The following is a 20651-nucleotide window of genomic DNA, read 5'->3' as shown; positions in this document are numbered from 1 at the left end:
GCATAAGTATGACTACTTTTCAGGGTAAGAGTAAACAACAGGCCTTTTAACACCTAAGGGATAGAAAACAGACTAGTGATCTCTGATAAGGAGATTCAGTATTTAGTGTTCTCCATCTTCAGTGTAGCTCTTCGTTAGTGGATAATTCCATGCACTTACATGCATTTTACAGGAGAAAACCTAAGTAGATATTGCACCAAAATGTTCTTTTAGGAAAAGTGTATAATGACCTACTTAAGAGTCCCGTAAAGCTGGGGGGAGAAACAAGACTGCCTATTGCTTGCAAGTGTTAAAAAACAGAGGAAGCTTGAGATCAATAGAATACTTTTATAGCGCTGGCCCAGAGTAAGATTTGTCTAAATTTAATTGAGTTCACCTTGAGTGATCTAAGAGGAAATGAAATCGTGGCCGTGCTCAGCTGTGGGTCCAGGTCTGCTAGGCTCGTACCCACCAGGCTGGATTTTGATCTGAGTTCACACCTATCTGTACCCTCTTCTGATATTTAGCTGATGAAAACTTAACAGCACATTTTCTAATTGCAGTGCATGGCAAATAGAGAGATGCGCTTTTGGAGAAACCGATCTCTTTAATAAACAGAATTAGAGCTGACCAGCTTGGCACTTTCATGAAATGAGAATGTGCTGCACTTAATTGTACATTATTAGCAAAATAAAAGGAAAAAAACCAACTAACCAAGAAGGTGAACCTTATATTTTTCTCTAAGAAGAAGCATTTCTTGGCAGAAAGTAGAAAAAGGGAGCTGTGTTATTCCTTTCTGCACGGTAGCCACACTGGCTGACTTCACATCCTGACCCTGCCTTGGGCTGTTTAACCTTCCTAGGCGTCCTTCCTCCTGCGTAGCATGGGGCTCACAATAGTACCCGTCCCACAGGGATGATATGTAAGGGCTAGGTCATGTACACGTAAAGTGCTTAACTTGTGTGTGGCACTTAGAGTCTTTATTAAAACTTAGCTCTTTGGGGCGGCCTGGTGGCGTAGTGGTTGAGTTCACACACTCTGCTTCGGTAGCCCGGGGTTCGCGGATTCAGATCCTGGGTGCAGACCTAGCACCACTCATCAAGCCATGCTGTGGTGGCGTCCCACATAGAAGAACTAGAGAGTTATAACCAGGATATACAACTATGTACTGGGGCTTTAGGGAGAAAAAAAAAGAGGAAGATTGGCAACAGATATTAGCTCAGAGCCAATCTTCCTCACCAAAAAAAGAAAAGAAAACAGCATACTTTAAAGTTAAAAAAAAAAGGAAAAGAAAATGGGAGTAGCGGACACCTTTAAAAAAAAAACAGGGGCCTGCCCAGTGATGCAGCGGTTAAGTATGCACCTTCTGCTTCTGCGGCCTGGGGTTTGCCAGTTTGAATCCTGGGTGCAGACATAGCACCACTAGGCAAAGCCATGCTGTGGTGGGCGTCCCACATATAAAGTAGAGGAAGATGGGCACGGATGTTAGCTCAGGGCCAGTCTTCCTCAGCAAAAAGAGGAGGATTGGCAGCAGTTAGCTCAGGGCTAATCTTCCTCAAAAAACAACCAACCAACCAACTTAGCTCTTTTGTTATTGCTGATCATCAGTAAGTCAGGCACTAAGCAATGATCTGTTCAGCATCCTCAGAATCCCTGATTAAGCTTTGAGACTGAATGACTTTGCTCTTTTCTATTCTCACTAATAAATACTATAGTATTAAAAACATTAAAAAGTTGTGTAATAATTTGGCATGAGATACCATCTCTATTAATTTTCTAAGAATTTCTTATGCAATAGGTTGTGGGAGTTCTATTACAGGACCAAGTCCTGTGTTTATGTAAATATACTATGTGTGTAAGTATATGAATCCAGGATGTTTAGAAACTCAAGAGAAAGAGAAATACATATATGCTCTTGCACACAATTTGCTCATAGTTTATCATTATGAACCAATATTCATTGATCAATTACACATTTATAAAAATACAAAAAAATATTTATTGAGCATTGGAGTGGAATCAATATTCATTTTTCTCCCCCTCACTCTATTCCACACTCTCTTCACTTCTTTTACTCCTACCTTACTCTTCCTTTTTCCTCCTCCCTTTCTCCCTTTATGGACGTGCTTGAAAATTTCCTTGAGAGATATACTCAGGAGCAGAATTGCTTTGTACATTCTATATATCAATCTACTTATTGGTTTTAGACATTAAGAGTATCTGCTCCCATTTTGTCAGCTACCTATTAGCTTTGTCTATGTGGTGTCTTTTATTGAATAGAATTTTAATTTTGATGTAACAAAATAAATTAAGGTTTGATTCTGGTCAAAATGGAGTAGGCACACTTTACTTCTCCTCTGAATGCAAGTAAAAATCCTGAACAGAATGCATACAGTAGTTGATTGACTGATTTAAAAAAAAATCATTCTGCACAGAATTTAAACAAGATAGAGTCAACAACAGTTACAAATTTTCCTCTAAAATCTGCTTTAGCTGAGTCACATGTATTTTGACACGTATTGCCATTCAGTTCTAAATATCTCTTAATTTCCTTTATTAGTTTCAGCAGTTTTATTATGATGCATCTGGTGTGGACTTCTTTGAGTTTATTTTGTTTGGGATTCACTGAGTTTCTTAAATCTATGTTTGTCTTTTGCAAATTTGGAGAGTTTTCAGCCATTATTCCTTCAAATATTTTTTCTGCACTACACTTTCTCCTCTCCTTCTGGGACCCTGAAGACATGAATATTAGACCTTTTCATCTTGTCACACAATCCCCTGAGATTCTGTTCATTTTTTTCTTCAATCTTTATTCTCTCTGTTGTTCAGATTGGATAATTTCTATTCATCCATCTTCAAATTCAATGACTTTCCTCTGTCATCTCCATTGTTCTTATTGAGCCCATTCAGTGAATTTTTAAGTTTTTGGTTACTATAGGTATTTTTCCTCTTAAACTTTCTATTTGGTCCCTTTTTATATCTTCTATTTCTCTGCTGAGAGCTTCTGTCTTCCCATTTGTTTCAAAGGGGTTCACTCTTCTTCTTTGGAGCATGGTTATAATGGTTGCCGTGAAGTCTTTGATAATTCCAGTGTCTTTGTCATCTCAGTATTGAAATCTGTTAATTGTTTTTTTCTTCATAAGATATTGAGATTTTCCTGGCTCTTCAAATGTCAGGTAATTTTGGATTGCATCTGGGACATTTTGAATATTACGTTGTGTGACTCCGGGTCAGGTGCCCATGAAGAGTGTGGTACTGGACTCTGCCAGCCTCTCGGTTATTCTTTGTTATCTGAACGTTATTTCTCACTTTGAATTCTTCCACATCGATTTGCTTATATTTCACCAATTCTGCTTTAGTAGCATCTTCATGGGGGAATTTTTTGTTCAGGAGAGCTCAAATTCTAGATCTTGAGATCTGGGTCTATATAACTTTTTATAGAAGAATTATTGTTCTCTATTATCCTGCTGGTTTCTTGTGTTCTAGCATATTAATCTGACCATCTATTTCAGTCTGATAGGTTTTTAGCTTTCCATGAGAACTAAACTCTGCATTTTCATATTTATTTAACTTCTTTCTTGAGTTTCTTAAATCCATTGTTTTTTCTAATTTACCATTTTTCTTCATTTCTTGATAGAGCCAATATGCTAGCATATGTACTTGTCATTCTTAGCTGAACTTGCACCTAACTGGTTTTTCTGAAGCTGTTCGATTTTGCCTGTTGCTTTTGGACTGTGACTTCTAACCTGACATTTTCAGGCTCAGGGAGTTTATCTGTCTTTGATGCAGAGGGAAAAAGGAGAAAAATGATTTGTGCATCCTTTTGATTTTGAAGTTCTCTTTCCACTTCTCTCACCTCTTCCTCATTTGTGGTTGGGCTCTCCCTGGAGATACACAATCAGCTCATTAGAAAAACATTTGAATTTTAGAAACTTAGTTCTGTAAATATGAAGTTGGCACATGCAAATTCAAGGTTCTAGAACTCTTGCTTTAATTGGACAAGTAAGGGTGGGCGTTATCGGCTTTCAAATGAAGAGTACAGTTTAGTTTTATGAGTTAGCTTGCTTAACTGGTAAAGCTATAATGTTCATGGCATTTTCATTTATGCTGCCACAAAACAGAAATCGTTTTCAGAAACCCTTTTTAACTCTCCAAAATAATAGACTTTTCATACAACTGAGTAAATAACAGTCAGTTCAAGTGAGACTTTCTGTAACTACCTGAAATCATGTTGCTGAACTTTCACACAAAACGTTTTGCAACCAAAATGAGCATTTTAACATAATTTCCTAATATTATCTACCATAACCTATGCACCAGTTATTTAATTCTCTTCAATTTCCATAGAGAAAATTTTAGAAAGTATAATCTGTAAGAATAAAGAAAAGCTATCATTTTAAAGAGGATTGGAGTATGTGTGATCCATTTCTGGGCTAGACATATTCATTAACTTGAAAATCCTAGCAGGAGAGTCTTATGTTCTTAGCCACTTTGATAACACGGTTACATAATGCTAGAATCCCATGAAGAAATGGCGTAATGTAAGATAGTTACTGCATGGCATTCAGGATTGTGAATCATATACAGTCATTTGTTCAGTTGTATGTTTAAAATCTGGCCATGCCACGTGTCACTCCACAGAGCAAGAAGAGTGCGGCAAGGAGGGCGTGCTCTCAGCTCCCTTTCCAGGTCACACTCTGGGACCACTGCACCAGTGTGCACATCCTTAAGCCCAAGGGTTTGGCAAGGGGTGGCTGTTTAAGGGGAATGGAGTTTAGATGAATGAACTGTGGTAAGCACTTGTGTGCATGTGCGAGTGCTTGCACACACATGCAAGGTCGGTCGGAGAGGGAGCTGAGGGTTAGAACTCAGAATCACGCATAGCACCGTTCAGATAATGAATGAATTTTATACCTGTTTAAAATTTAACAACTAATAAAAACAAAGTGGCTTTCCACTTTCACGGAGGTTCCAATCTCACAAGGGAGGCAAGATACCTTCATATAGAATCATAAACTGGCAATTCAAGGCAATCTAGGATGATATTAACAGCTAGCACCTATTGAGTGTTTCCAGCATCACAAACACAGTGCATGTATTTTTTTTTTTTTTTTGCTGAGGAAGATTCGCCCTGAGCCAACATCTGTGCCAGTCTTCCTCGATTTTGTACGTGGGTCACCCCTACAGCATGGCTGCCGACAAGTGGTGTAGGTCTGCACCCAGGAACCGAACCCAGGCTGCTGGAGCAGAGCACACCAAACTTAAGCTCTAGGCCACGGGGCCGGTCCCTGTATTTTCTTGTTTAATTCTCACAGAAACTCGATAAGATTGGTGCTGTTATTATTCCTATTTTAAAATTAGGAAATTAAGGCTTAGGTCAATCAAAGTCATATAACCACTGAGTGGCAGAGCCAGGATTGGAACTTAGATCTCATTATACTCTGCAGCTTGCTTCCCTGTGCGGCAGAGAGGAGAAATGGGTCACAGTGAGCTGGAGAGAACAGGGCAGGTGGGGGATGGAATGCAGGATCGACTCTGAAAAAAGCGATATCGGAAAAATCAGAAGACGTATTAGCAAGAGGTGGATCAAAGAGAACGTCAGTAAAAAGCGTCTCTCTCACAGCTCCATGTGAATAGTTTTCTCTTTATAGCGTCCATTAGAAATGCACCAGGAAAGAACAATCGCGTTTCAAAATTAGAATGAAAGGTCCTCTCAGTGGAAGTGTTGGGGCTCCGTGAAGGACAGGCACAATGCGTCAGATGAAAAAAGTGCTGCTTTAAATGACATTGGGGAGAGCTGTATTTCTGAAAGCAGTAAAGAATACTGAAGAACTGTGCCATACCTCCCCTCGGTCAGCGGGTACTGGCGAGTGAGAGTGAATCACGTCCTTCTCTTAACAAGCATTCCTTTCATGGGAGAACATTTACTTTCAGATCTTAACCTGCTGCATTTGGGCCACTGGGTTCTCTTTGTTCCTTGTTGTTAAATTATGAACGTGAAGTTTGACTCTAAGTTCTACCTGACAGGTACCGCCAGGAGAGCAGCACATTGTCCGGGGACTCACTCCTTTGTCCTCCTTCAGACCTCAAGAAGCCGTCGCTTCACGGCCAGCGGGCTTTTCGACCTTTACCCATCCCCTCCAGAAGGAGCCGTCAGTTAACATCAGCCGCTGGCAAGGCTGTCAGCGTGCTGTCTTGTACAGCAAACACAAAAGAACCCCAGGGACTTCGAGATCACGGAGACTCTCTAAGTGAAATCCCCTTCCAGTGCGATGGGAACGGACACGAGTCTCACTTAGGCAATTCCTCCCTGGCCTCCCCTTTTCAGAGCAACCCAAACCTGGAGAAGAAAGAGTCAGAACTTCATTTGTACATTATTTCCACAGCCTCATCCATATTTCTGCACTTAAAAAGTTCATGGAACAATTATATTATAGTAAGTGTCCCCATGAGTTAACCTTGACGTATTTATTGCTTTTTAGGGCGAAAGTGCCTTTCCTGCTCCCCGCCCCCCCCCATTTTGGAAATTTAGCCTTGGAATTTAATAATATCATGAAAGTTAAAACCTACTGGACAATTAAGGGGATGATTTTCTTTAGGCTATTGCAACAGGAAAAGTGCTCATTAAGGAGTATCTTAGGGGCCGGCCCAGTGGTGCATCGGTTAAGTTCACACGTTCTGCTTCAGCGGCCTGGGGTTCACTGGTTTGGATCCCGGGTGCGGACATGGCACCGCTTGGCAAGCCATGCTGTGGTAGGCGTCCCACATATAAAGTGGAGGAAGATGGGCACGGATGTTAGCTCAGGGCCAATCTTCCTCAGCAAAAAGAGGAGTATTGGCAGCAGATGTTAGCTCAGGGCTAATCTTCCTCAAAAAAAAAGAAGAAAAGAAAAGAAAAAAAATAGGAGTGTCTTAAAGAAAAGGAGATGGGCCTGGGATTTTGTAGAGGCACGTAAGCAAGGGAGTCCGCAGTGCGTCTCCTGGGAATCTTGAGGAAGGACGCAGACAGGTCTTATCTCGGGATGTTTGTGAGCAGGGTGGCCTTTCGCAGTTAGCTGGGGGGATTTCTCAACCATTTCTGCTTTCAGAAAGCACCGAGCTCAGATAAAGTTCAACACTGTCAACATGTTTCTGTATTTCTTAGCTGCACCATTGAAAGGAGGCTGATGGGAGTCGTTGTCATAGGGCCAGATAATTGTATAGAGATTGCCTCGTCTAAGTCCTTCATTTTATAAATGAGGAAACCGAAGCACAAAAATTTGAAGTAACTTACTCAAGGTTATATAACAAATTTAGGGGCAGAGTCAGAACTCCCATTTGGGGATCTTTTTATTACACCAGGATCAGTTTAAAAATAAGTAACTTATTAAAAGCATAGTATGATCCTTTTCCGTTATCTTCAGTGACATATAATTTTGATTAGTGATCTTCCAGCGCAATACTATTAAGAAATATGAAAGGTTCTTTTCACTCCGAAGAAGCTAGGAAGCAGGGGGTTTTATAAATGGCTAAAAATGGTGAAAGATTGCGAGACAACTCTAATTTTTTTCTCATTGTACAGTTCAGAATGTTTAATGTTTAAATTAAATGTTAGACGTTTAAAATTCCTCTCTAAACTTTTAAATAGTTTTCTCCAAATTAAGACTGTAAATGAATCCGAAATAGAGGGAAAACCCAGCTCTATTAAAAGAAGGCTTTATGTGTTCTAATGGAAGAACTCAAACTGAATTGACTTTAAAAATCTATCTGAATATTTCAGAATGGCTGTTTGTGCTCCCTGAAGGGACTGACTCATGATTTTAAGTTTGGCTTTTTACCTCTGCAGCAGAGGCATGTTTGGGGCAAGTCAGGCCATCTCAGGAAACTGAAAATAAATCATCTCCTCAATCAGTCAGACTTAGCTTGGTTGACTGATCTCTTGTGCCCTGAGATCTGGAATGATCTTTCATGTTAAGGTAGGGAAGTGCTCCTGGGAAAAGAACTGGACATATTAACTTTCAGGTAAAATGAACCCAAACGGTCCAGTTAGAAATGAGCACTCATCCTGATTTTAAGGGTTCCCAAAGAGTCGAGTCTTCTTCAGTAACCTATTTTATCTGTAACTTTCACCAAAAATAATTACATCTGGGTTGTTTAGCATCTCAAATTCTACAAAGATGAACTATGGCAATTCTTTGCGCTTTATATGGTGTGAAGATAGCCGCTAGAAACCTAAATAACTAAGGCATACCCCCAAATTAAAATTGTACATTTAAGGCAAGCATAAACATTTAGAGAGGGAAAAAAGGGCAATTTTTAAAAAGAGAGCAGTGACAAAAGTAGTAAGAAAAAGCACATACGTCCCCCACCACACACCCACACAGCCACCAGCAGCTCTGACGCGTCAGGAATAAGACGGGTAAGCTTGTTTGCGGTTGTAAATCAGCAACATTTCAGAAATTCCTTCTGACCTGTCTGTTAAGCCTCAACATAAACAAAAGGTTATTTGGAGAATTTGCTGAACACCGCTTCCCCATTTATTTTGAGGACCGGGAATGAATGGGAAATGACAACATTACAGATTTAAGGGAGAAAAAACCTCATTAATAGGGGAATAGTTAAAATTATTGGATATCTATGCTATGGAATACCAGGTAATCCTTAAAAAGATTGAAGTAAATCAATATACACAGACGTGAAAAACTGTCAACCACATATGTTTTAAGTGAAAAAAAACAGAGATTAATATATGTGATATAATTTAGCCAGTATTAAATATATATTATAAAAATATATCATTTTCTATGTAAGTATTATAAATGTATATGTTATAATTAATGTGTTTTTATATGCCTGAAAGGATGTAAACCAAATCGATAATAGTGAGGTACTTTGAACAATAGGATGGAAGAGCGAGGGAGAGACAGAGAACTTTTATCTTCTACTTTCTGCATGTCTGTAGTGTTTGATTTTTTTTTTTGAGGAAGATTAGCCCTGAGCTAACTGCTGCCAATCCTCCTCTTTTTGCTGAGGAAGGCTGGCCCTGAGCTAACATCCATGCCCCATCTTCCTCTACTTTACATGTGGGATGCCTACCACAGCATGGCTTGCCAAGTGGTGCCATGTCCACACCCGGGATCCGAACTGGGAACCCGGGCCGCCGCAGCAGAACGTGCACACTTAACCGCTGCGCCACCGGACCGGCCCCTGTACTGTTTGATTTTGAGAGACAATTTTATTTCATAATGAGCAAATGTTATGTTTAAAACTTTTAAAAAACTGCATAAGGAAAAAATCCTCTGTGGTGTTATCAAACTCTGGAATGAGTTACATAAACAAATCATGTACTATAGAAGGAAATTAAACAACAGATATATGATATTGACTAAAAGTAGGGGGAATTCACTTTTCCCACTTTTTCCTCTTTCAGAAAGCCACTCTTTTACAAGACCCCCTCTCCGTCAGTGAGCTCCGCCCTGCTGCGGGCAGTCAGAAGCCGTACAGGTGAGCGGTGACGATGCCACACAGCTGCGTGGGGACTGCTCTCCTCTCTGCCTCTCCTGACTCTGTGTCTTGCTGACCCTCACATTTATGCCTCGCCCTCAACTCTCTGCCCTGAATCGTAGATCTGCAACCACAACTACCCACTGCACACCACCTCTGGGATGTCTCAGAGGAACCTTAAAGTCAGCATATTGAAAACACGACTCAGCATCTTCCTTCTGGGGCCTGACCTTCCTCCTGTGTTTCCTAACACAGGGCATGATGTCATTGTCTCCAGATGTCCTAAGCCGGAGTCCTGGATGTCACCCTTCCCTTCTCTCTCCCCTTCACCATCCCCAACATGCAGCCAATCACCGTGCGGTTACTGTGCTGCTTTGTTCTCTGGATAACATCCACTGTCCACTCCCATGTGCTCAGGCCCAGTGATCTCTGCTCCAGGCTCCTACGGTATTTTCCTAGCTGGGCTCTGACTTCACTCTTGCCCCCGTCTAGACTATTCTCCATGACAACAGAGGACTCTTTCAGAACCACAAATCTGGTCATGTAACTCTTCCCTTAAAGCCTTTGAATGGCTCCCCATTGCCCTTAGGAGAAGATGTAATCAGACGTGTACAATGATGCATCACAGAGAGCAAGCCGCCCCTGCCTCCCCCCGTGAAAGAAATAAACACGCACTGAACTCCATTAGGGCACCGATTCCTTACTCTGCAAATCAGCAAGAAATGGAGAGAATCAGGCTTTCTCCTGCCTTTCCTGCATGAACCGTGATCAGTTCAGAGTCACAAGTAGCCCGAGTTGAGGAAGGCAAATTCCGTTTTACAGAATGCCGCCTAATGAATGTGGAAGGTTTAACAGTATTAGGAAATTACCATTTTTGCAACTCCTAATGAAATGATAGATTCATGCAACAATCCTCAGTGGATGAAACCATTAGATAGAAAGGTGAAGCAGAATTGCAAAACGGAGGGGTGATTTTTAAATAACTAAACTCATTGATCGGTCTTAGCGTCACTTCAGTGGACCACCAGACTTTTGTGCCTCATTATTTGATGTAATATGACCACACAGCACCATCTATGAAGTATCTTTGTTAAAACAATTAAACTTGAATCTGACTTAAAAGTGTGGGCATGTCAGCCTTAAAAAGGAATGAAATTCTGACACACGTGCCAACATGGGTGAACCTTGAAGAAATTAAGCCTAGTGAAATAAGCCAGAGATAAAGGACAAATATGGTATGATTCCACTTATAGGAGGCACCTAGACTAGGCGAATTCATAGAAAGAGAAAGTAGAATAGAGATTACTGGGGGCTTGGGGAAGAGGCAAATGGGGAGTTAATGTTTAATGGGTACAGAGTTTCTGTTTAGGAAGATGAAAAAGTTCTGGAAACAGATAGTAGTGATGGTTGCACAATGTTGTGACTGTCCTTAATGCCACTGAATTTTACCCCTAAAAATGGTTACAATGGTAAATTTTATGTTACGTATATTTTATCTCAATTTAAAAATAGGTAGGGGAGTGAGTGTGTGTGTGTATATAAGGGAATAGATAAAACAAGATTGGCAGGATGTTGAAGATTATGGGAGCTGGGTGATGGGTATGTGGAGTTTCTTATACAACTTTCTCCATTTTTTTGTATATTTGAATATTCCCATAGTAAAAGTTTTTTAAAAACTTAAGATACATAACAAGCAAATACAACTATCTTATTTAAATTTTGATTTTAACAAACCAAATATAAGATAACATTTTTAAGGCTATAAAGGTCCCTTGAGTATGGATTGGGTATTAGACAATACCAAAGAATTATTAATAAACTTATTGGGTGATGATGATTTTGTAAGAAAACGTTTGTTTTGAGATATGTTCTGAGGTATGTAGGAGTTAAATAATGTTTGTGATTTCTTTTTAAAAAAGATGGTAGTACAAATAGCTTAGAATCTCTACATGTTTTCACATGTTCACTCTAAAAAAGTATCAGTTTTAATTTTGGTGCTTTATTTAAAGTGATTTTAAAGCTAATTGTATAATAAAATAGGCCCTAACTTTGTATATATGTGGCTTGAAATTTACCCCTAAAGGCAAGAAGGAGAGATCTGCCACTATCTTTTTGTTTGAGGAAGATTAGCCCTGAGCTAACATCTGCTCCCAATCCTCCTCTTTTTGCTGAGGAAGATTGGCCCTGAGCTAACATCCATGCCCATCGTCCTCTAGTTTATATGTGGGGTGCCTGCCACAGCCTGGTTTGATAAGTGGTGCATAGATCCACACCCGGGTTCTGAACCTGTGAACCCCAGGCTGTCAAAGTGGAATGTGTGAACCTAACCACTGCACCACTGGGCTGGCCCCTGTGCCACTATCTTGACTCAGGAAAAGCATATTCCTTGCAAAGTTTATTCCTGAAGGCAACACATTTAAAATGCAGTGATTTAAAATGCACTGTGAGAGATGCAGTATATGCACAAGATATACAAGAAGTGGTCTCTGCCAGCAAGGCAGTTGTAAAGGAATAAGTATTCTTTGGGGTTTCAAATTAGAATTCTGTCATAAATATGAGTTTTGTAACCTGACCGTTGTGAACATAGACACAGCACTTCTGAGAGGATGTATGAAAAGGCTTTTCCAGCTATAAAGCATTATACAAATGTAAGGTATTATTTATATTAAATGTCTGGAAAAATGAAAAAATATAGGAAAAATAGGGCTTATCATTAGATCAAGACTCCTTCTTGCCACATTATTTGAGTGAATTTATGTTTTGTAGCTGATGAAAATATAGAGTGTCTGTTAGCATTAACATAAAATTTTCCCCTTATTTCTAAATTGAAGAATGGAGTCTTCTGGCCTGAGACTTTTCCTTATTTAAATTAGTCAAAGGAAGTCTGTCATCTATATAAAAGTAAATCTTCTCTGAACGTTCAAAGAAACTGTGATTATATATAACTTCTCTGTGGAAATGTAGACTCCTAAATCTAACTTAAATTTATGATGTATATAAGACCTCAATTTATAGATGAATTGATTTTTAGGTGAAGAAATTAGTGTGCTTTTTCTTAATAAAATTTGTTTTAAAAATAATAGTTTCAGGGACCGGCCCGGTGGCGCAGTGGTTAAGTTTGCACGTTCCAAGAACCAAGATTCCATGTAGCATTATTGGGAATAAATGGCTGATATGAAGATTTGTGCAGGAAGTGGTAAAAATATTTCTATTTCAAGTCAGAAATTCTACGAAGTTGCCATCGACCTACACAGAACATGAAACATCTCTCCTACTGTTACTTTTTTCTCTCCTTTTCTGAATCACTAGCTGTGTGAGCTTGGCCGGGTTACTTAACCTCTCCACCATCCTATAAATGGGGTAGTAATTCCCAGCTCAGCCCCCTTACTGGGACTGAAGGAGCTGGTCTGTGAACACACCCAGGCCAGCGCCTGCCACAGAGTCCACGCTCATTTAAGTGCCAGTTCTCACTGAGCACAGTGGGAGAGGGAAACAGTATTTAACCCGATAACGTTTTTTCAAGGTGTTGAAAATCAGCTGAGGAGCCAGGACAAGTACACACATAACTACAGTGGAGTGAAATAGGATTAGTGTGATAGAAGAAGCGTGGGAAAGTTCCACGGGAGAGGGTCCCCATTCGCTGGTGGAGTGAGGGAAAGCTCCAAGGAGAAGCTGTACTCGTTTCAGCTGAGCCAGCTTTTCCTGAAGTGTGGAACACACCTGGGTCGGTGATGGGAAGTGATTTCGTGTGGTGCTTTGACATGGTGTGAAATGACTTTGAATTCCGTGGTGAAAAAGTGGTTCCCTTTTCCAACTCGTCTGATCTCATTAGGGAGGACCCCTCGGCTGGTGCCAGCAGTGGCAGCTCCCTGGCACGCTCCTCTGCTCTTTTGTCAGAGAGAGCGGACCTGAGACCCAGAATATGGAGCATCGACTTAGAATTCGGGTTGCGTTCAGGCTGTTTTTATAGTTACTCACTATTTATAGCAAACGATACTGTTTTTCTCTGTAAAGTAGTGATACGAAGTTTTCTTTATAAATAACTCTTCTAGGCAAAAAAAAAAAAAAACAAAAACAGTGAGTTAATTTAAAGAAAAAATATTAAGCAATAACATTACATATGATTCCTGGATTGTGGTAAATGTAATGTGAACGAACTCTGAGCTAGACTACGAGAGACAGAAGTTTACAGGGCCTGTGAGAGTATTCCTGTTGTGCATGCAGCTTGGGTAAAGGGGCCTGGGCAAAAAGTATGTTTGCAGAGTAATAAATAGCTCAGTTGCGGGTAGCGAGTTTCATTACTGATGAGGAATAAAGCTAGAAGTACAAAACTGTATTAAAATTCCATTGGTAACCAAGTTTTACAAACCTGTCAATCATCGTCGATATCCCTCGACTGCTGTTTCTTACCATTTTTTACGTGGAAAATTTTCTTGTCTTTCTGTAGATCTGAGGAGAAAATTAAGCACTTCAGTCAACTTAAATCTGAACTCTTTCTTAAAGACAATACTTTGAGGAAGATGCTCTGTCTAATTACGCAACTTAAATTAGCAGCCCAGAAAAACTTCATTCTGAAAAGGCTTTTCTGGAAAGTAGGTATTTTGTTTTATTTATAATCGTTAAAATTTGTTTCACTTGTTTATCAGATGCAGCATATCCAAGCATATAGTAAAATGTGAATAAATATTGTCTTGTATTCTGATGCTGTATTTTAAAATGTTGATTAAATTTAATGCAATTCTGTCTTGACACGTGAAATGTGATGTAATCAATAATGTATATCTGTGTGTGTTGGGGGATGGGAAGAGAGGAGAGCAGGAGCAGAAAGATGGTAGCTCACCTGGGTTGGGTTGGGTTGGCAGAGTGAAAGAAAAGAGAGAGAATTAGAGGGGAAGCTTCTGGCATTCGAGATGTACAAGTACAGACAATGAGATGAGAAAGTAGATTTCAAGAAGTTTTACCATACAGGTTCCCCCACAATAAAAATATAATTAGGGGCCGGCCCAGTGGCTCGGTGGTTAAATTTGTGCACTCCACTTCGGTGGCCCAGGGTTTGTGTGTTCGGATCCTGGGCGTGGACGTACACACTGTTCATCAAGCCACGCTGTGGCAGGCGTCCCACATACAAAATAGAGGAAGATGGGCGCAGATGTTGGCTCGGAGACAATCTTCCTCAGCAAAAAGAGGAAGATTGGCAACAGACGTTAGCTCAGGGCCAATCTTCCTCACCAAAAAATAAATAAATAAATAAATATATGATTTAAAAAATTACTTTTGAGTGTCAGACAGTTATGTTTAAAACGGTGAGTCCTGAGGAGTCAAAGCCACCTAGCTCTCACTCAGCAAGTTACAGGCTTGCTCTTCCTTAGTTTCACTGTCTTTTTCAGATGAAGGTTTTGAGAAGCCCAGGTGAGTGCTGGTGTGCTGCCCAGGTGAGGGGTGAGCCCTCCCTAGGGCCAAGCATATCCTGATTCTGGCCAGTGGTCTCATACATAGTTGCCACTGTTTTATTGAGCAGTGGTGAAGTGCACAGCCTCCCCAGCCGTACAAGACAGTCCTGGCCATTGCTAAGATTCCAAGTACTTTACATGTAGGATGTCCAACTAGCCTGGTTTGCCCAGAATAGGGTGACCAACTGTCCCAGTCTGCCTGGGACTGAGGAAATTCCCAGGGCATGGGACTTTCTGTGCAAGAGCTAGGACAGTGCCCAGCAAATTGGAATGGTTGATCACTCTAATCAGAGGGCACAGTGGCTGTAGAGAATAGTTTGTCAAGTGTCCCCAACATGGAGACAGGTGAGGAGGATGGAGTGCTGCATAGTCTACAATGCTTGCACTGGGTAGACGCTGTTAGGAAGACACTCCCCACCCCCAAGTTTTGACTCTAGAATTTCAGAGGGTTTTGCAAAATACAGGGACAGGCATCAAAATGATCAATCAAGACAGTTATGAAGATGGAAATGGAGCTCCGATGGAAAGCTAAAGGAATTGCTGTTATATCCCCCTGGGATAGACCTCTCCAGTCCATCTCACAGATGGTGTCGGTTTACTCAGTGACCCTGCGTGTGTGGTGCTGCTTGCTCAGAAGGCCCTGCGGCTCTCCCTACCCAGCAAAGCGCACACACCGTGGTGCTGGCGTGTAAGGCGCTCCACTAACGACCTCTATCACAGATTGCAAACGCAGACAGGCATGGCCTTTGTTTCAGCAGGCAGGTTATCCGGAAGGGGCCAACATCCGCACGGGCGGGCCCTGGGGGAACTAACGCAGCTGTAGACGCTCACAGAGAAGGCACCGTGCCCAAGGGCGCTGAGAGTGATCTCTACGCGGAGAAGGTGGAAGATGAAATGTCAGGGCACTGCAGCATGGGGGCATCACAGCCAGACGTCTGCACAAACATTTGGCACCAGGAAGATCTGCTTGCTTAGGGATGGGCACCAAGGCCTTAATGGGATGTGGGGTTGAGGCTGTAGCAAGGGCGTCAGTGTTGTTGAGAGTGAAGACAGCGGCTGGGAGAGGACTGGCAAAGGACTGAGCACAGGGCCCAAAGAGGAAGTCCACTTGGACAGACCGGACACAGTCAGGGGACTGGACTGACGGCAGAGTCCCCGTAGGAGCCCGGTACCCCCGAGGGTTAGACTAGGAGGAAGAGGGTTGACGTTGAATACTGGAGTGTTGGTCTTCAGGTCGTCTCCAGTCTTAAAACAGGCCTGATGCTGGTGGCCTCGGCTGTAGAGCAAAGGAAGGATGTAGAGAGAGAAGAAAGCTAGGCCTGACCCTCTCAGCCCCTACTGACCCCTCCCCACCGCTTTCCTCTAAGAGCTCGAGAGCCGCGTGGGATGACTTGACACCCTGTCCTTTCCAGCCCGCCATGTTTTCCCCTGCTGTCTGCTATCTCTAGGCTACTCTATCTTCCATTTTCTCCTGTTAAAATCCAACCCATTCTTCAAGGCTCATCTCAAATGCTATTTTTCTGCCTTTCCTGTTGTCCTCAGTGGGCCACTTTGGTACCTTCCTCTCTTTGATCTGTTATGGCAGTTCTGTGCCATAGAACTTTCTTGGATGTTTTATAATCTGCACTGTTCAATAAAGTGGCCACTAGCCACGTGTGGCTATCAAGCACTTGAATGTGGCTAGGGACTAAGGAAGCGAAATGTTTATTTTATTCAGTTTTAATCCTTTTAAATGTAAACAGCCCCATGTGGCCAGTGGCCACCGTATTGGGCAGAGCAGATCTATGGAACCCCACACGGCACCTTCTCTTCAACAATTCAGTAAACACTTATTGCATGCCTGGCTCTGTGCCAGGCGTGGTCATAGGCTCTAGGAATGCAAGCACGACTCAGACGCAGTTCCTACCCTCAAGAATTAGCGTGGATATTCTCCTTTGTACTATGGTTACTGGTATGTTTTTCTTATGTACCGTAATATTCTATAGCTTCTTCAGGATAGGCATGCGTCTTATTCCTCTTTGTGCTGGGCTCTCTGGAGAACGCAAGGTCGTGTGAAGCTCCCTTAGGAACCCACCCTGGGGTGGGGAGAGAGAGAGAGATATATATAATTTTATATATACAATTTCCTCCTTTTAAAATCAACTTTATGGAGTATAATTTTCTTTTAGACAATCTTTTAAAAAATTTTATTACAAGTAAAATTTTAAATTATGAGAACACTTCTTCATAGGCTGAGTAAATTGTAAGCTTTAGGAGTACAGACACTGAGTCTGTTTGTTTTGCTCAAGATGTTATCTTATTACCTAGCATAGTACCTGCTATATAGCTGGCAGTCAAGCGTTCTGTGTTCAATGAATGAATGAGTGACTGAAAGAGTTCTCTATTCATGTTCCTTCCTAACCCTTTCTTTTTTCTCCGTGAGGTTTTTCTTTCTTCCATTTTTAATTGTGGTAAAATACACATAACGTAAAATTTACTATCTTAACCATTTTTAAGCATATGGATCAGTGGCCTTAAGTAAGTACATTCATATTATTGTGCAACCATCGCCACTATCCATCTCCAGGACTCTTTTAATATGCAAAACTGAACCTATACTCATTAAACTATAAGTCCCCATTCTCCCCTCCCCCAGCCCCTGGCAACCACCATTCTTCCTTCTGCTTCTGTGAGTTTGACTACTCTAAACATCTTGTGTAAGTGGAATCATACAGTATTTGTCTTTTTGTGACTGGCTTATTTCACTTAGCATAATATCTTCCACGTTCATCAATGTTGTAGCACAAGTCAGAATGTCCTTCTTTTTTTAAGGCCGAATAATATTCCATTGTATGTATATACCACATTTTGCGTGTCCGTTCATCTATCCATAGACACTTTAGATAACAATGGATGTTATTCCATAGATAACAATAGACGTTATTCCATATTTGAATAACGCTATTGTGAACGTGGGTGTGCAAATATCTCTTTGTGACTTGCTTTCAATTCTCTTGGGAGTATACCCACAAGTGGAATTGCTGGATCATATGATAGTTCTATTTTTAATTTTTTGAGGAATTGCCATGCTGTTTTCCACAGCGGCTGTAGTATTTTACATTCCCACCGGCAGTACACAAAGGTTCCGGTTTTTCCATATCCTTGCCAATACTTGTTATTTACTGATTTTTTGATAGTAGCCATCTTAACAGGTGTGAGGTGATATCTCATAGTTTTGATTTGCATTTCCCTAATGATTAGTGAGGTTGAGCATTTTTTCATGCACTTATCGGCCATTTGTGTATCTTCATTGGAGAAATTATTGGGGGTATAATTTGCATGTAATAAAAGGTACCCATTTTAAGGGTAGAGTTTAAAGAGTTTTGACAGCTGTATATATCTGCACCACCACCACCCCAGTCAATATTTAGGACGTTTCTGTCACCCCAAGGGCTACCATATGCCCTTGGGCAGGCAGTTTCCTCCCATCCGTGTCCTCAGACAACTGTTGTGCTCTCTGTCACTAGAGATTCATCTTGCTTGTCCTGGAATTCCACTTACATGGAATTGTACACTATGCACTCCTTTGTGTCTGGCCTCTTTTGGCATATTTTTTTTTTAAGATTGGCACCTGAGCTAACAACTGTTGCCAATCTTTTCTCCTCCTCCTCCTCCTCCTTCTCCTCCTCCCCCCAAAAGCCCCCCGGTACATAGTTGTGTATTCTAGTTGTGAGTGCCTCTGGTTGTGCTATGTGCGACGCCGCCTCAGCATGGCCTGATGAGTGGTGCCATGTCTGCGCCCAGGATCTGAACTGGTGAAGTCCTGGGCCGCCGAAGCAGAGTGCGCGAACTTAACCACTTGGCCACAGGGCCGGCCCCAGGGCATAGTATTTTTGAGATTCTTTCATGTTGATGAACATAGGTGGGAGATATTTTAAGAGTGAAAATGCCTGAAGCACTGAGCAGATGGGAGATCATAACCATAACTGATATTCCTAAAGCGCTTGTGATATGCTGCGTACTGCTCAGGCTCTAAAGATACTATCTTATTTAATCCTAACATCAACCCCATGAGGTGATGTTATAAACCCATTTTAGAGATGAAGAAACTGAGTCACAGATGTGTAAGTAATTTGCCAAATGTCATACAGCTAACCAGCAGCAGAGCTGGGATTGGAACTCAGAGAAGCTGGCTCCAGAGTCAGTGTGTAAAGCCACCACATTCTGCTGATTTATAGGGTGCTGGATAAACCCCGGCACTTCTAAGGGCCTGGGGTACATGCTGCCCCTCCTCCTCTTGTCCCTCTCTCCACTGCCATCCTCAGCCTCTTCTCATGCTGTGTCACCTAAGGAAGAGCACACGTGTACCTGTCCAAACAGAGTCTAAGCTGCAAAACTCCTGGGGAAAAAAATGAACGCTGGAGGCATAGAAAAAAAGCCATCACATTATATTTCTCATCAGTACCAACTTGCCTGATTTCACGGGCCAGTGCTGACTCTCATGCTTAATTTATCTCATGAGACTGGATAGGAACACACAAAAAATTGGTTCCCCCACTCTTAAGACAGTGTTCATTTGGGCAGAAACAGCAATCCATGTTTCCACAGTATTGGCAAAGTAGTGCTGTCATTCTGTACCACTTCAACAGCGATCCTAGCGCTGCACATTTGTTTTTTTTGTTAGCAAACATCCTAAAATGAGACCTTGTCTAGCCAGCATTTCATCGTATCCTCGCAAAGGCCAAATTACTCTGGAAGGGCAGAGGTTATGGTAGCCCGCATTTAATATATTACTCCAAGATGACTGAATGACCTGCCTGAGACCGTACACCTGCTGCCAGGTGATCTTCAACATTAATGGTCGAGCCGGGGTGGAAGGCATCCCCTAGCATCATCCTCTAGGCCTTAGCTCTTTCTCTCTTCGCCAGAACAGTGGCCTCCTGGTTCTAAGTAAAAGTATGTTTTCAATTTGGGTTATACTAGTATTAATGACACGCTGTAATTCACTTCCTCCCCAATCAAAGAAGCAATCATTTCTTCATATTTTTTTTATGTAAGGATAGAGAGTTTTACCAAGCGATGACCTTAATGACCATCTTCTTTCCTGCTTGCTTTCACAGACCAGTGACCTTTTCTATTTCCTAGTGAGCAAACTTCGTGAGTACCTGCCAGAGTCTAGGGATAAGAATGCACTTCAAAATAAAAGCCGAAGGGCTGATGAACTGGTGTAAGTACTAACTGGATAATCAGAGATCTTTTTTCCCCTCGGGTGCTAAAGATAAACGGAAGGCACTGGACAAAATATATACTGTATTAGTGATGAATGATGCTGCAAGTTTTGCTTCACATGGATTTTTAAAAATAACATAGATTTTGTTCTAATTTTTAAAGAAAGACTACACAAGAAACTAGTAATATTGGCTGTCCCAAAGGGGTAAAAATGGGTGTCTAAAGGAAAGACACCTTTAACTGTTGTCCCTTTTTTACCTTTGAAATTTCAAGCCAAATATTACCTACTTGAAATAGTTTAAATAATTAAAAATAATTTAAAAAGAAAGTAGTGTGTGATTATTGTTAAAACTTTAGAAAAAAATATAAGTAGAGAAAACAATATGAAAATGACTTTTAATCCTGACATCTAGCCATTCATTCATTCAAGAAATATTTTTGAGTGCTTACTATGTAGCCGTCACAGGGTAGGCACTCAACCAACGGTGGCAATTTGATATACACAATTTCCTTCCTGCACTTTTTTTCTAC

The 20651-nt window shown here is 41.3% G+C and overlaps 1 protein-coding gene across 2 annotated transcripts in view; it reads left to right on the top strand.

Annotated features, from left to right (window-relative positions):
- The window catches only part of C22H12orf56 (chromosome 22 C12orf56 homolog), a 74746-nt gene that overhangs the window by 38976 nt on the left and 15119 nt on the right, over positions 1-20651 (top strand). For both annotated transcript variants that reach the window (XM_014830645.3, XM_070494912.1), the window contains exons 4-7: positions 6007-6415; positions 9389-9462; positions 13910-14054; positions 20012-20118. In XM_014830645.3, the coding sequence (XP_014686131.3) occupies positions 6007-6415; positions 9389-9462; positions 13910-14054; positions 20012-20118 (735 nt within the window). The remainder of the gene's footprint in view (positions 1-6006; positions 6416-9388; positions 9463-13909; positions 14055-20011; positions 20119-20651) is intronic.

Source organism: Equus asinus, chromosome 22, assembly GCF_041296235.1.
Source record: "Equus asinus isolate D_3611 breed Donkey chromosome 22, EquAss-T2T_v2, whole genome shotgun sequence".
Classification (NCBI taxonomy): domain Eukaryota; kingdom Metazoa; phylum Chordata; class Mammalia; order Perissodactyla; family Equidae; genus Equus; species Equus asinus.
This window is presented reverse-complemented; position numbering and strand designations above follow the sequence as displayed.